At 32.6% G+C, this 16,799-nt stretch overlaps 1 protein-coding gene across 1 annotated transcript in view; it reads left to right on the top strand.

The window, feature by feature from the left end:
* Nucleotides 1–15,350, top strand: part of LOC129217644 (homeobox protein vab-15-like) — a 59,583-nt gene extending 44,233 nt beyond the window's left edge. The window contains exons 2-3 of the mRNA XM_054851973.1: nt 3,671–3,905; nt 15,111–15,350. Coding sequence (XP_054707948.1) covers nt 3,671–3,905; nt 15,111–15,276 — 401 coding nt within the window. The 3' untranslated portion in view covers nt 15,277–15,350. The remainder of the gene's footprint in view (nt 1–3,670; nt 3,906–15,110) is intronic.
* Nucleotides 15,351–16,799: the final 1,449 nt, after the last annotated feature.

Genomic DNA, 16,799 nt, shown 5'->3' with positions numbered 1-16,799 from the left:
AAAAACATCCCATCAAAGCATGTGCCATAATTTTCATCATCCTGAACTTTTTGCCTGCACAAATCTTCACGCTGCAATTCTTTAAGAAAAATTTCAAACTTTATTTGCTCACATTTTTTAGATAAAAATAAATTGTTTTCTAGGAACTAGCTTTTTATATTTCCTTTTTCTATGAAGTGTCTTAGATTTTCAAAAGCAGTAATTAAGAGCTATAACAATTTGCATAATTTTATAGCAATTAAGGAAATTAGAAATGGAGCGCTAATTATGAGAAAAAGCAAATGGCTTGTCCTTAAAAAATTACCAACTGCTTTATTGAAAGTAAAAACTTAAATTCTTTCTTTTGAAAGTGATTAAACTCGATATTTTTTGTTAAATGAAGGAACACCGCAATAAAAGGGCTTTGAAGTACTTTTAAGTTTTATCCAAATTTATGTTCTTAAAACCCATCAAATTATTTTTCCTGATTTTTCATTTCAAGTTTTCTTTCTTTATTTTTTCTCTTTTCTTTTTCCAAAAATTAATAGAATTTTAATGAGAAAAGATTATATGCTTAAAACGTATCTAGCTTAACTTAAAGTTTTTAAACGTTAAAGTTGTTTTCATTCTCCCTTTAAAAAAATAATGTTGTCAGAACAATAGTGGATTACATGAAACACACCGCCAGCTCAGTCACTTTCCTATGCCGGGCTGATGAGTGCTAATAAGCACGAAACTGCAGTCCTCGGCTGGAAATGACTGAGCTGGCGGTGTGTTTCATGTATTTTTGCTTTAGCCCTGGCTAATGGGCGGTAATTTACTGAATAGTGGATTAGTTTGTAGTTTTAATCTAACTACTGCTGTTTTAGACGCGTCTTAATGTTTAAAAAATTCTTGCAAGTTAAAATGTCCGCTATTTTGTTCCGGAATAACTCAGTAGTATGTTTTTATTTGTCTATTTTTAACTAAGATGATGGTACTACAGTGCTGACATTTCTTTTTTCTTAACTGGATACTTTAATAAAAAAAAAATTAACCCTCAATCACTCAGTAGCTTTGATGTTTTTGATTTTCTTGGATTCCAGATATGAGCAAAATATAAATAAAATACAAGTATTTCTGGACTTTTTTGGTTATGAAGAAAATTGCAATAACAGGGATACGAAACTAAGACTAATTGTTAACAATATATATATATATATAACCTCCTGAGACCCGAGAGAAAAATAAAAGCTTGATATTTGGTAAGAGGTACTTAAATAGTTGTTATGGTCACTATGATGTAGAAAAGTGCAATAAAAAAATTATTTTTAATTTATAGCAGCTAGGAGGGATGTATCACATGTGATACATCAGGATAAGACACTACAATCAGAATTTTTTTAAGTATCAAGCAAGATTAAAATAATTAATTAAATCTTAGTCTTTAATCACACAATACATACATTTAATAAATACAACAGGAAAATCAAGCTTTATTGACGTTTTAGGTACATATTAGTAGTATCATAGTAGTACAGTAACATTATTTTTTATTTTCGTTAAAAGCGTTGAGCAAAAAAAGTCAGATGATACATCCGGATCATCTTCTTCTTCCATCTCACTTCCATGATCACTTTGATAATCATCTTTGTCTGACAGTGAACTTACATCAGAATCATCACGATTCATCAGCTCCAAAACTGCATCTGGAGTCAAATATTTCACTGAAAAAAAAAAAAAAAAACTTATTAAAAAAAATATCATGAAAAATAGATGAAAATAAAAAGCAAACACCTCAACTAAAGATTTTACCTTGAGAAATAATTATATCATTCTGCAAATTCTTCCAAAATATTTCAAAAAATTAAAACAAAATAGATTAAAAAAGTGTATTCATAAAGTGATTAGGACCCCTTGTATCACATGTGATACAAACAAATGTAACAAGTCATTATGCTTAAATATTTCAATAAAATTTTATTTTTTTGGTGTTAACTAGTAAAAAGTACACATGCAAAGAAAATACATAGCTTAAAAAGAGTTTAATATTTGTATATAAATAAGAAAAAAATACTTACTTCGAGGACGCGCAGCCATCTTGTTTTGATTCTGAGACTCTACTTGAAATCCCTATCATGGAACGGTACTACCATCTGCTGACTAAACGAGAAAATTATATGCGGTATTTCAATTTGTATCACATGTGATACAACCGGTCCCAAATTTGTTTTTGCGTTTCAGGCTTCACAAAAAATTATGAAACTTATGTATCACATGTGATACAAGGGGACCGAGGAGGTTAATGTAAAAAAGTGATCAAAAATTAATGTTACATAATAAAATTGAAGCACTTACCTCTGAAGGTGGTTTACCCTACTTTTCGCCGACATTTAAAAGTTCCTCGCCTCATAAATATATCAAAAGGTAAGGTTGAAACCGGAAAAAAAGGAGAAGGAATTTCGTGTTAGCGAAAAGTACGGTAGGCCCTTAAGGTGACACACAAAAAGCACAATCATAGTAAAAATTTATTATTATTTTTTTTAATTTAACTTTCTTCGTCATTTTTCGTAAATCTTTGCTACGACATTTTTCGTTTCTCTATACTTGCGAAATTGTTATTTGCTGAAAGTAGCATTATCTAGTTATTTTGTTTGCTTATTTATTTATTTATTTTTTAAGCACCAACTCATTCGTTTAGAGTGTAGACCTCTGGCTACATTTCATTTAAAACTAATTTTATAAATTTGACAGGTGATTCAATTTTATGAATTTGACAAGTAGCAGCTTCGGAGTCAGGTGTTGGTTAATTTTTTTTTTCAGTTGGGTTCAGATACTTTTGAAAAAATTTCATCGAGGTCCGGGAAAACAAATCAGATACCTTATAAAAATTTTAGTTTTGATTACCAAATGTCACAGCTTTTTTCCACACCGCACGCTTGGTAGCTGAGTATTGAGCTGTCTCTTTTTTTCTCACTTCTGCCACTCTCATTTGCACCAACTTATAGATACATTGCTGTTATAATAGTATTGTAGTGATGTCAGAAGTGGGATATTGACTACATAACTCGGTTTTTGGTAAATCACTGTTTAATACATGAAATTACATGTTTACTCTTCTAGTGACAATCTTCCTCTGACTGCCGATTGCAAATTCTCAGTTAGCCTTGTGAGAGTTCAAGTGGTTGAGCAATTGGGATTTCTCCTTTTGCTGATGAATTTATAGGCTTCCCACAGTATCAACAAGACTCGATCTCTAGTATTCTTTAAAATCAAAACTGAAAGAGCATTAGTAGAATCTCTCGCTTATCGAAACGGATAACTTTTTATTAACTGAACATAAATAATCGACCATCACTCCAGTTCTATTAAAGCTGATATGGAGCAGTGAGAAGCAAAAGGATGTAAGTAATTGAAAATTTGGAGATAATCGGTACAAATAGTAAGGGAACCTTTCCTAAGTCTTGGGGCAAGATATAGTACTAGTAGCTCTGGTAGGTGCTGCTGTACAGCATGATTTAGAAAAAAATTAATGAAAGTCTACCTCGGACGTTATCTTTAAACGCGTTTTGTTCAAAACTTGAAAATGTCCACTTACATCGCCTTGCTTTTCACTGCCTGATATGATCTTCAATGTACTTTACATATCTAGATATTATAAATATATTTAAGAGTTTTTCACATCCAATTAATATATTCTTTCTGTCTTTAGTTCACCGACGTCGACGTAAGGATGGCCGCCAACGGCGCCAAAGAACTACTTTCACGAGCGAACAGACCTTGCGCCTTGAGATGGAGTACCACCGCAATGAATATATTAGTCGGCCTAGGCGTTTTGAACTTGCTGAGTCCCTAGATCTCACGGAAACACAGATAAAAATTTGGTTTCAAAACAGGAGGGCCAAGGACAAGCGTATAGAAAAAGCACAAATGGATCAACAGTTCAGGTAAGAACTCAAAAAGCAAATAAATGAATAGTTACTGTAGCAGAAGTCCTCAAAAATCCCCTTTGAGTACAGCAAAGATAGTTCCTTGCTGCTTTCGAACCCAGTAAGACCCCTCACACCAGGAACTGCACCTTCCCCCGTACAAGAGCTGCGGTACCAGATTTACTAAGTCCTCATCAAAGTGATAAAACACTGAGGATGGCGGAGAAAATTGAATATTTTCCGATTCACTCCATATCCAGATTTAGTAAAAGGTAGCTGCCATTGAATTGCTCCATGTTATTGTGTTGCACTGCAGTCATGTTCTTTTGAAAGACCCGAACTAGGTACTTAATCTTTAGTCTAAAAAATTTCGAAGTTCAAAAATATTGTTAAAACATTTTTTTTGACGCAATTCCTTCGCGTAGACGAAGAAGAAATCAGGGCAACCAATCCCAACCTGGCTGCTTTAGTATTTGCCTCATGCAAGGTTACCAACATTTTAAATTTACTCACTTGTTCTAAGAATAGAAAGGAAAACGAGCTGATGTGTGCATCACATGACTTCCTTTTACTCCAATTTAATGTCATTTTCTCATTATTGGCAGTTTTAATGTGATTCAATAGTTTACTCTCTAAACATCACCAACAGTGGCCAAATTGAAGCCAAATAAAAAACTCGCCAAATTTGTCGCCAATCTGGCGACAAAACTTGACAACCAAAAGACTGGCGATATGTCGCCAAGTGTCCGCCAAATTTCGTGTGTCCGCCAAGTGTCCGCCAAAAACACCACTTGAGTTTACATCGAAATTAACAATGATTTCCCCCGAAAAAGGGGAAAAAAACCCCATGGAGCATCCGAATGCAATCAAAAAGAGAGGAGGACAACTAGACCCCACTAGGAGTCTACGTACCAAATTTCAACTTTCTAAAACATTCCGTTCATGAGTTAGGCGACGTACATACGCACTTACGCACATACGGACATACAACGTACATACCGACGTCACGAGAAAACTGGTTGTAATTAACTCGGGAAACGTCAAAATGGATATTTCGGACGCCCTTTACAAATGGAAATTAAGGCCGATTGTTGAGTGAAAATCTTTTTGCGAATACAATACTTCCTTTTATGTAAAAGGAAGTAAAAATTGATGAATTATGTTAAAAAATTAAAGTTGTGCCATTACAAGCGTATTGATAACATGAAACATTAAACATAAATATTGCTAACGGGCGTTTGATATAAATACTATTTAGCGTCCACAATTGAGTCAGTGAGAAGCAAAAGGATATAAGTGGACATTTTCAAGTTTTGAGTAAAACGCGTATAAAGATTACGTCCTATGTAGGGTTTCATTGATTTTTTTTTCTAAATAATGCTGCACAGCGGCACCTACCAGGGCTACTAGTACTATCTCTTGCCCCAAGACAGAGGAGGAATACACCTACCATTTGTACTGGTTATCTCTAAATTTTTAATTTTGCTACTTGCATCCCTTTGTCTACCTCAATTTTTGAATAGTTGTGAGAGGACTCTCAAAACCAAAGAGTTGTTACAAAACTTTATTCGCGGTGAGAGGAAATCTTAAAGTTGCATTTCCAAGAATTGTTGGATTTATGTAACGGAACACCACTTCATTACCCGCATCAGGTTATGAAATCTCAAAGAAACAAGTGCGTCTGATCAAAATAAATACATTTCTAATTTGTAAAATGTTTGCACTGAAAACGCGAGAACAACAAATCGATACATTAAATAACAATAGGAAAAAATACATAAGTCAATAAATGAAAATAACACTAACGGAAACCTATAGAAAAGATAACAAATACTGGTGATTTAAAAATAAAATGAAGCTTGGTAAAAATTAAAAATTTCTTTTCAATAATGTATAAAATATATTGCTGGCATGAAAGATATTTTTCAAACATCTTGAAGAAAGAGTAACAGTTTTTCAACAAAATTTCTTTTTAATGGCTTAAGAATGGACAGCATAAAATAGCAGAATTTCAAGAGTTCACAATAAACACGATAAGAGTAAAATTGGAAAAGTTTTAATGAAATTGATGGTTTATTTATTTATTTTTAAACACATATAACAAACAATAATCACGTTAACTAGGTCATTTGACCAACTCTGATAGCTACTCAATGAGAATCAGCGGTAGGAAAGAATAATGTGCTAACTCAAAATGTGTTTATAAAATTTTCCTAGCATCAAACATAATAAATTATGCATTTTTAATTTTCTTTCCGAACACCCATGTACGATTATTACTTCTAAACGGGAAAAAAATCAATATTTATTAAACTATCGAGCGATATTGTATTGAATTTTCATCATCCAAATCCAAAACAATCCAGGAGAAAAGATTGATGCTATGAGTTGTAAACATCGGCTTTGTTCTCAACAAGCAACAAATAAATTAACTCATCAATCAAAAAATTACATACTCTTTGCGTTTTAAATTTATACCAAAAAGTAAATTGAAGCTTTATTTTCTCAGTCATTCAGCTACTGCTTTTTTTATATAGATTGATCTATTTTTCAATGTACCCAGACTAAGACATTTCCGAAAACATATAAATCCAATAAACGGGCTCAGTTTCAATTACAAATATTTTCCCAAATAGCACACCGGCCATAACAGGATACGATTCAATAACAAAACTGCCTAAACCTTCATCACTTTGATCAGGAAATTAGAAATCCAATGAACACCACTGATGTGAGCTGACGTTTGAACCTGTGTTTCGTCAGTATCACCACTAGCAACGGAAATTCAAATTTCTTTTTACAAACGAGATATGCAATACATTGAAAAGCACCTGCGCGATGACTTTCCGAAGAGGAGGGTGGCCGTAGCGTACAATACGTCCGTAATACGAGAAGTTAAGTACGTCAGATGATTGCTTTTTAACACAATTTCCGTCATCGGTGTACTTAAAGCGGAAATTGTCCAGGTGATAGAAGGCAATGGGCTACAGCAATGAGATCAATATATAGGGAAAATATTTTGCAAATAACTACCTGTTTGCGGGATAAATATCACTGTTACTTTCCACCTGCTGCATGAGACGGATACTAATAGGTATTATGAGAAGGAATAGGTTTATGTGAATATCTTAATAATAAAATAAAAATGTCAATACATATTTTATGAAAGTCTTTTTTTTAATGAATTGATAGGATTACTGTATAGAAACTGCACTGTTCAACTTAAGTTGCAGATATTTCATTATTATAAAAATTTAAAATCGAAAAATATTTCCTATGATTCAATAAAGCAATTTATTATTGATAAATATCAATTTCGTGATTATTCAGTGGACAATTTACGAGATTTTTGCAATCTGATCTTATTTTGAGCCCTTTGAGGGCCATAAGCTTTGCGGTAAAATAAAGAAGTTAGCTGTGTTTTCGAAGAATAAAAACCACACACACACACACACACACACACACACACTTAAAAAAATAACTACATTTTTAAGAATAACATTTTTTTCTATTTTTAAGATTCCAATTTTAAACTTAAGGGACACATGGTATATAACAGTTCTTAAAGGGTAAATTGGTTAACAAATTTTTCGAAGTTTCATTACTAACATTTTTTCGAAGTGACAGAGACGCTATTTACATTAAGAAATTATTTTTATTGTTTAACAAAATGTAATGCACATTTTAATAAATTGAAAGGAAAAAAAAACAAAACAAAACTAATTTCAAAGCAGAACTGGGAAAGAAATCAAACCACTGTCTTTGCAATATTAAACTGCACTGAATAGCAAATGAACTTCTAAAAGTAGCCAGGAATTCATTAAGAAAATATATTTTTTTTTTACTATTTCATGCAATTTCCTATTTAAAAAACGGTACTTTGATTTGATTCCAAACTCTGCTCTAAAAATTTTCTTTTCATTTTCTTTCAAGTTATTAAAATTTATACTACTTTTAGTTCAAAATATTAATTTTAAGCAAAAATTTAAGCCTCAGTGCTGAGAATAATTTCCTTATTTCGAATTACTTTTTGAATAATTTCATTAACACGACAAGTTCAAATGTTTAATTTTTGATTGTCGAGATAACATATTGAAATTTGAAATGAAATACATACAACTAAACTGAATGGTTATGTGTTGACATTAAATTTAATCATGTTTAATTGTATTAATTGTTGTGTCTAAATCCAACACAGCAATGCCATCAATACTTAAAATTTTCACTTATGGCGACATTGAATTGAATGTAGGTTTTGTTGAGAAACATCCTAAAAAATATTTCGAGATAATAGAGGAACTGTACCTACAGTATATCTCTGTTGAAAGATTTGCTAAATCCGACTGAAATCTAATTTAAAACCTCACGTGGACGTGTAATCAAGTCATAACAATTTGACGATGGTGAGTCTTTAACCGCACGCACGCCTTTTTACAGCGGGTTTACAGCGATGAGTACAGCACCTCAAATTGGGATACGCCCATATCACCTGCTCTCCGCCGTCACCTACTCAATCATATGGTGATCAATATTAATATTAATCACATTATAAACTAGCTACTTTAACATGAGAGAAAGAGAGGACTTAGTCCTTGATGTGTTGGAAATTCCATACCATTTGTCTTCCAGGATAAAGCGACATAGGATAAAATGGTAATATAGAAGGGAATTACGCTGAAAAAAGTTTTTTTTTTTATGATGGCTCGGAAGTACTATTAAAAAACATGATTGGTTTTGCTTCCAAATGATCAATGACTTTTATGCCACCAAGCATACGTTACGTAAATCGGCGTACTAAATTTTTAGTAACAAATATTTAACGTGGTATTAGTTACGACCAGGACTGTGGAGTCTGAGTCAGTCATTTTCTGCCCTGGTTATTACTACATCGTTTTCAAAGAATTGTTTAGTGTCTAACTTGGCGAAACAGAAAAATACCGTTTCGTCACGGATACGTTTTTTTTTCTCCCGCTTTAATTTTCCATTCTAATATAAGTCTTAATGGTTTTTATTGACTTGAAAAATTTACTTAGCGGATTATTTTATGCATTTTAACAAAGCTCATGGTATCACTTAATTTAGTTAGTGATTTTTTTTCTCATTTTATTGGAACTAATTTGATGACTTTTTTAATTCTCTGTTTTGATAGGATTTTATAACTAAATGAAACGTCCTGTAGCTTTTGATAATGTATTTTATTTAGTCAAGAAATTTTACATATTTTAATGGAACTTTTAATTTTGTACGGTGATGTATTTTTATTAATTGTTGCTATTTATGACATTTTTTGCTTTATTTCTTACTAGAAATAAATTTTCTGCAAACCTAGTAGTATCTCAAATAAGCCAATTAAAGAAAACATAATCATAAAAGTCCAATACAAAGCCAAAATTATATACGGTATCGCTAAATACTGCATTATTTTTATGCATCTTTGACTAAACATGATAGAAAATAGTATGGTTGCCATACACTGTTAAAACTACAGGATGCATTCGGCACCTTTCAGGGGAAAAACGCTTGTTCACCAGCGGCACCCAATACGGAGCCGAAATCGCACCTCTAAATAGGGTGAAAAACAGGCACCTTTTAAAAAATAGACAGCCGGAGTGAAAAAAAGGAACCTTCGGAGAGAGAAATGGCACCCTTACTATAGATCCTGCTCCCCCCTCCCCCGTATTGTGTGCGTTTTTAAATACAGTTGTGTATTTTTTTTTCTTTTTTTTAAGTTTTGTTTTGATTTATGATGTTCTACGTTTTGGACATTTTTCACATTGAACTCGGTACTGGAAATGATTAAAACATGTAATTACAGCATTTGATCATATTTCAGAGTTTTCTACATAGTTAAGAAGTGCTCATTGCTCGAACTCGGTGTTTATCAACCTCTTTTGACCCACGGGCGCGGTAAAAGCAAATGAAAAACTTTCCGGACCAGTGAAATCTTTATCGTTTTCTTAAAAATTCATAAAATAAATAATATTAATAATAACTCTGGGGCCGTTAAAAACATGTGAAAATTTCTCCATCTTTTACATCATTTCTTGATTCCAACTACATACACTTGGACGATCTCTACACTGTTAAAACTACAGGATGCATTCGGCACCTTTCAGGGGAGAAACGCTTGTTCACCAGCGGCACCCAATACGGAGCCGAAATCGCACCTCTAAATAGGGTGAAAAACAGGCACCTTTTAAAAACTAGACAGCCGGAGTGAAAAAAAGGAACCTTTGGAAAGAGAAATGGCACCCTTACTATAGATCCTCCTCCCCCCTCCCCCGTATTGTGTGCGTTTTTTAATACAGTTGTGTATTTTTTTTTCTTTTTTTAAGTTTTGTTTTGATTTATGATATTCTACGGTTTGGACATTTTCACATTGAACTCGGTATTGGGACTGATTAAAACATGTAATTACAGCATTTGATCATATTTCAGAGCTTTCAACGTAGTTAAGAAGTGCTCATAGCTTTAATTCATCTGATCGTGCTCTTACTCAGTGTTTCTCAACCTCTTTTGACCCACGGGAGCGGTTAAAGCAAATGAAAAACTTTGCGGACCGGTGAAATCTTTATCGTTTTCTTAAAAATTCATGAAATAAATAATATGAATAATAACTCTGGGGCCGTTAAAAAACATGTGAAAAAATTCAGGGTTCTGATGAGTTTTTTTTTAACAAAAAGTAATGTTAAGAATTAATAAAACAATAAATATCTACCCCTTTACTTGGTATCAAAGATCTGTCACAAATCCTTATAATTTAAAGACGAGTAATTATTTAAATAATGGGAAAAATTATACATTTACTAAAACATGACGCATTCCGACAATGAAGCATAGCTGTACCTATGAATTATTTACATGAAGAGCCAAAAATATTCAGGGATATTACAGTTACAGAAAAACAAAATCGTTTCATAAACGTTAATCAAGAGTAACAAAATAAAATGCACATAAAGTTTTTCGACAGTTAAAAAAACAAAAGAAATTTCTAACGATTTCGAGAAATTAACCGCTAAGAGGAAATGATTCTAACACTGAATGAAAAAGCAAAAAAAAAAAAAAAAAAAAAAAAGAGCTAGACTGAGAGAGATTTTTTTTCTCTCTATCTTTCTGTTATAATCTACGAAGCACAAAAACCATTTTTATTCACATTCTCACTTGTTGATTATTTATTGGTGATTAATAAAAGCTGCTTATCGAGTACTCAAGAAAATAAGGACAGACATTTTTAGTAGCGTTTTGAATGATGGAAATTTCACGATGGTAACAGTAACGGTAACTGAAAAGCAATAAATGCACTTTTAAACACTTAACTATGTTTGAAAGCCCTAAAAGCTACAAAGTGATCAAAAGCTGTACTTACTTGTAATTTCGGATAATTAATCCTAGAAAAGTTGTGTCTTAATACAGTAGTGTACTTCATTCAATGTGAAAGACACACAAACGCAATCATCATTTGTCCGCCATATTGAGGTGGTTGAATGTTAGTCTAAGGCAAAAGCGCATGCGCAATGAGTCTTTTTGTGATTGCATGCCGTTTCGGCTCCTCTGCTCTATTTTCTAGCCTGCATTTCACCTTCAGGCACTATGCATTCACCTTAGAGGGAATATTTTCACTCGTCTGGAACCCCTGGTTATAACAGTGTACATGTGTAGAAATATAAACATGTTTCCAATAGACGATAAACCTATTAATTTAACTATGCACACGTATTCCAGCCAGGGCCGTCGCCAAGTGGTAGTTGTGGGGGAGGGGATGCTAAGTACTACCCCCTTAGTTTTTCACAAAGGGGGTCCGATTTCATTTTAGTAATGAAAAAATAACGAGCTGATGTGTGCATCACATGACTTCCTTTTACTAAAATTTAAAGCTTCGGAGTGAGCAAAGAAACACTTTAAATATTTTCACCCCAAGTTTGTTGCAAACCGAAGCAAAGAAAACGTTTTATACAGATACATTTTCGCAATATTGGCAGTTTTAATGTGATTAAATGGTTAACTCTCTAAATATGGCCAAATTAAAACCAAATTTAAAATTAAAAAAAAAAACGCCAAATTCGTCGCCAAATTGGCGACAAAACTTGGCGACCAAAAGCTTGGCAATATATTTCCAAGTGTTTGACAAATTATAGCACCGCTTGAGTTTACATTGAAACTAACAATGATTTTACCCACAAAAAATGTAAAAGACCCCTTTTGGAGCATCTGAATGCAACCAAAAGAGAAGGTGCACAACTAGATCCCACTTGGAGTCTATGTACCAAATTTCAACTTTTTAGGACATACCGTTCTTGAGTTATGCGAGATACATACACACATACATACGTACATACGGCCGTCACGAGAAAACTCGTTGTAATTAACTCGGGTGTTGTCAAAATGGATTCTTCAGGTGTCTATACGTTCTTAGGCATGTATCCACCTGTGGTCGGGTTGAAAAAAAAAATCAGTATTCATTCGGGGGCGAGCAAAATGGAAATTAAGGCCGATTTTTGAGTGAAAATTTTTTCGCGAATACAATACTTCTTTTTTTGTAAAAGGAAGTAAAAAGAAAGAAAGAAAACTTTCAAAGTTTTAAAAAATTGAAATCGTAATAATAAATGAACAAATGGGAGAAAAAAAGACAGAAAGTGTTTTTTTTCTGAAAAATTAAAATAAAAAAATACAATCTTTGAATAACATCTAGAAACAAACAAGATTTTTGCATTATAATTTACCTGACTGAAAGTTGTCAAAATGTACGTTTCAAAAATGTTTTGTTTCGTATGTTTGAGAACCTCTTAGAAAAGAAGCTGAAACGCTTTTATTTTTTTCTGTGTGTATTTAAGATATACGTTTGAAATACTATATACTACTTGTATATTACTTTATTATATTAAGAAACAATCAAGACTTTGCATTACAATTTACCTGACTGACAGTCGTCGAAATGTACGTTTCAAAATTTTTTGTTTCGTACGTTTGAGAACCTCTTAGAAAAGAAGCTGAAACTCTTTTATTTTCCCCAGTATTTGAGATACGTTTGAAATAATTATATACTACTTGTATATTATGTACTATAACACTATTCAATATCAACCAGAGCCACGTGTGATGAAATTTAATTCAATGCAAGTGCGTTTAAGAAAAGGCAATATTAAAATTAAACCTTACGTTTTCTTTTTGCTCTATCCAGAATTTAATTTTTATATCAGTGATTATCAGTCATTAAAACTAACTGGCTATTAAAATGTTATAAAATTACACAGTTACTTCTATACTAAAGTTTACTGCTGCGTAATGTAGATAAAATGCTTGTGGCTACATGTAACACCTGCGCTCCGGAGTTATATGTATCAATGCACCCCCGCATTTCTAATAAAGAACAGCTGCTACTTTTTTGAAGCTATAGAAACTTTTTAATGACCAGATGTCTACCAGCTGCTTGGATGTGCCTTCATTTTAACACTTCATACCACCTTCAATTAAAACCGTAGATAAATATGTTTCTTGCAACTACTTAGTACCCCATTCTATATGTTTCTTTTTAATGAGTGAACCATTTGGAAAAGTTTCATGTATGTTAAAATGATTTTCCTAGCAGATTAAGAGATGTGTTGGCTTCCAGAAATGGCTTTGAATTTTAAATTTCTAAAAGGAAACATTTATTGGGTGTGCCTGATTGTGTAATGCCTGAAAATACAAATTGTCTAGTAAGTCGCGGGTGGTCAGCAGACATTTTCATTTCAGTAGCCACTTCTTTTTTAAAATCATCAGTAGCCATTTTATCTAAGAACATTTTTATATATATTTTTTACGAATAAAAAAGGACACTACTCAAGGTAAGCAGCGGCTCCTTATCCGTTGCCGATATGGAACAGTACGTGAGAAATCGAGATCATTTTTCACCGCAAACTGAGATGTAATAAAAATTAATTCTTTTGCAAAAAAGAAAAGCAATCTTTAAAGTAACATTTATCTGCGACAGAATTGTGTGTTTAAAAGGTTTCCGGTTGAGCATTTTCATTTAGTCGGCAAAGTAAGACGTTTAATCGCTAGGTAGAAAATGACAAGGGATTATAGTATTTGGATCTAACTTTGCGATAATCTGGAACTAGTTTCTTCCATAGTGTAGATTATTGATTCAGTGGCGATATCAGTGGATTAATCGCTCTTGGAAACTAACGATTTCCTAATTTGGTGACATTCTACACTTCTTTGGAAACTTTATTATTTATCGCCGGGTTTATTTAAAGTAGCATAGAAATCCATTGTTTGGCAGTACTATAGATATTGTTTCTTTTTTTTGTTAATGGAGTTTTAATATAGGTATATTTTTTAATTGGAATATTTAGAATACTTTTTTTAAACAGATGTATAAAAGTTTACAGCTGAAAGAACTTCTAAGTTTAAATATAAGAACTAAATTTTTTACGGTCAGCATTAATAATATGACTACTTTCTGAGTTTGTACCCCACATGTCCATTCAACCAGAAAATTTCTAACTGAATTTTGCCTTCCATGGCTCACGGCTTTTTCAGAGTACAAATGATTTCAAAATAAGGGTCTTTGAATAAAATTCAAATGACGGTGCAATTTCAAGAACTTAGTCCTCATTCAGGTTCAAAGTTGATGGCATCCACTTAAAAAGATTGTACTCCAGTCAGATGGCTTCTCAAAAGCAAAGATGATAAGCTAACCTGAAGCAATATCTTCAAATGTGAGATTGTTTATCCTACAAAGGATCAAGTTCATGATTGATTTAGAATTTAATATACCCTCTTTAATTTTGAATTTATTCCTAGTCAGAAGAGTCACGAGGCATTTCAAAATAAAACTCAGCCCGAAATATTTTGTACAATTTATAAGCAATGAATGACCGATATGTACAATCTATAAGTAAATAATTTGGGGAATCCCGAATCTTGCAACGTCGTAATTCTGTAGTTAGGATATTCGTAGCCTTTCCATTACTGCCAGGTTAGGTTTGCTTCATCTGTAGTTATTTTTTTAGTAAAGGATTTACAAGTTGGTGTATGCTTTGTCTATCACAGAATCACGTAAAATATTTATCAAGTGAAAATTTTGAATCCTCTTCGAGGCCCCTTATGTTCGTGGAAGCCCCTCTAAATGCTGCAGTTGCAACTTGAAAAAAATTTCACATTCTTTTTGTACTCAATTTCAATACAAAATATCTTAAAAATATTTTTTTTAAATTCTAATCAATCTTTTTATTTTAGGTGTATGGCTCTGGCAAATTCCTTGGGTTCTTTATACGCTCCACCAACCTCAACTTCCGGAGTGTGTCCTTCCTTCTGTGGTACTTGTTATTATAAACCTGGTACGTCTCCTTTGCTTAGCACGTCTACGGCAGCCACTTCTTCGATGTTGGCTTCTCGATTTTGAAGTTTCCTTAGCAATAGCATTCAGTAATGCTGTTTGACAGTTGAATGTGTAACTCTGTATATATATATAAATGTGAAAAAACGAAACGAACAAGTTTTAAAGGCGGACTATGTACATCTTTCGAAATGAAACGTGGCGGAAATGAACTTTTGAGTAGTCTATCATGTGATGGTGTTAATAGACATACTCAAATGACAATATTAATTCTAATTGTACTTCCTTCATTTTGGAAATAAAAGAACTTGAGACAGAACAAACTGTTTGCTGCGAGACAGAGTAAATAAAGATTTAAAAGTAATTTGCTCCCATAGTTGATATCTATGTCCTGTAAATATTTTCAACAAAGGGAATATGAGATAGAAGCATCACCAATTGGAGTTGTAGGCCTACGTACTGGTTCTTATTGGCAGCAAAACTGTTACAGATGTAAAATATGAACGTTTAGTCAGAGATGCTTCAAGGATATTAACCATGATGGCGTTCGTTATAGTAATATATTGAAACCGAGTACTTTCCAAAATGTTTTTGTCTTGATATATGAAGTATTTTCTGAAACAATTATAGAAGTGCAATTTTGCAATGTTTCTTAAATAACAAATGAATAAAGTGTAATAAAGCAATAAATGGTATATAATAATACTGTTAAGCAATAAAAGAGGACGCATTTTTAGTAAAGAAAAAGTATCTCAAATGCACTTTACTCAAAAATTAAATGTTTGATGCAAATTTCCCTATTTATTTAATAAAGAAATTCTGAATTGACGAACCTTTTGATTTCTCTTCCTGTGTCTGAAATTGAAACGGCAATATTTTTAATTTCATGACATGAAGATTTAAAAATCTCCCCTAGTGTAAAATTGATCTAAATTGCTGGATAGCTCACAACGAGCCTAACGATATTTAATAGTTCGTATACCTTGATTTGGGATAGCTGTACAGTAGTTTAGAAGTATCTGTTCAGTTTTATACCAAAAAATAAAATAAAACTACTAAAGTATGAGTGATAAAGTTTAGCAGATCAAGTTACATTGAATGGTTGTATGGTTACCAAAGTTGCATTGAAAAATACAAATATTTTGTATTGAAACCTTCACGTGTTTCTGCATTGCAAAATACTGCCTTCCATTAACTTAATTGAATTTAGTTTTTTTTTTCTTTTTTTGAAAGGGTGTAAGTCAACTTATGAAGAGTGTTTGTTGACTTATGTCTCTTTAACAAAAATTTCATCCTTTGATCTTCGTTTCATTGCCACAGTTCATAGAACCAGATTCAAACAGTTCTAGTTGAAACCAAAACGTCATATCACATCCCGGCAAGGAAAGTGACACACATACACACACGCAAAAAAAAAAGAGAGAGAGAGAGAGAGAGAGAGAGAAAATCAAGGTTTTACGCAATAGTAGATTTTAATAATTCAGTCCCAAAATTTAAATTCATGCAAAAAATTATGGCGTGATGTTTATTGGTTAGTTATTGTTGTCTAAATTACCACACATACACAATACTTTTTCAAAAAAAAATTC

This window comes from Uloborus diversus, chromosome 2, assembly GCF_026930045.1.
Source record: "Uloborus diversus isolate 005 chromosome 2, Udiv.v.3.1, whole genome shotgun sequence".
NCBI classification, from domain to species: domain Eukaryota; kingdom Metazoa; phylum Arthropoda; class Arachnida; order Araneae; family Uloboridae; genus Uloborus; species Uloborus diversus.
Note: the sequence above shows the minus strand (reverse complement) of the source record. Positions and strands in the feature narration are given on the sequence as shown.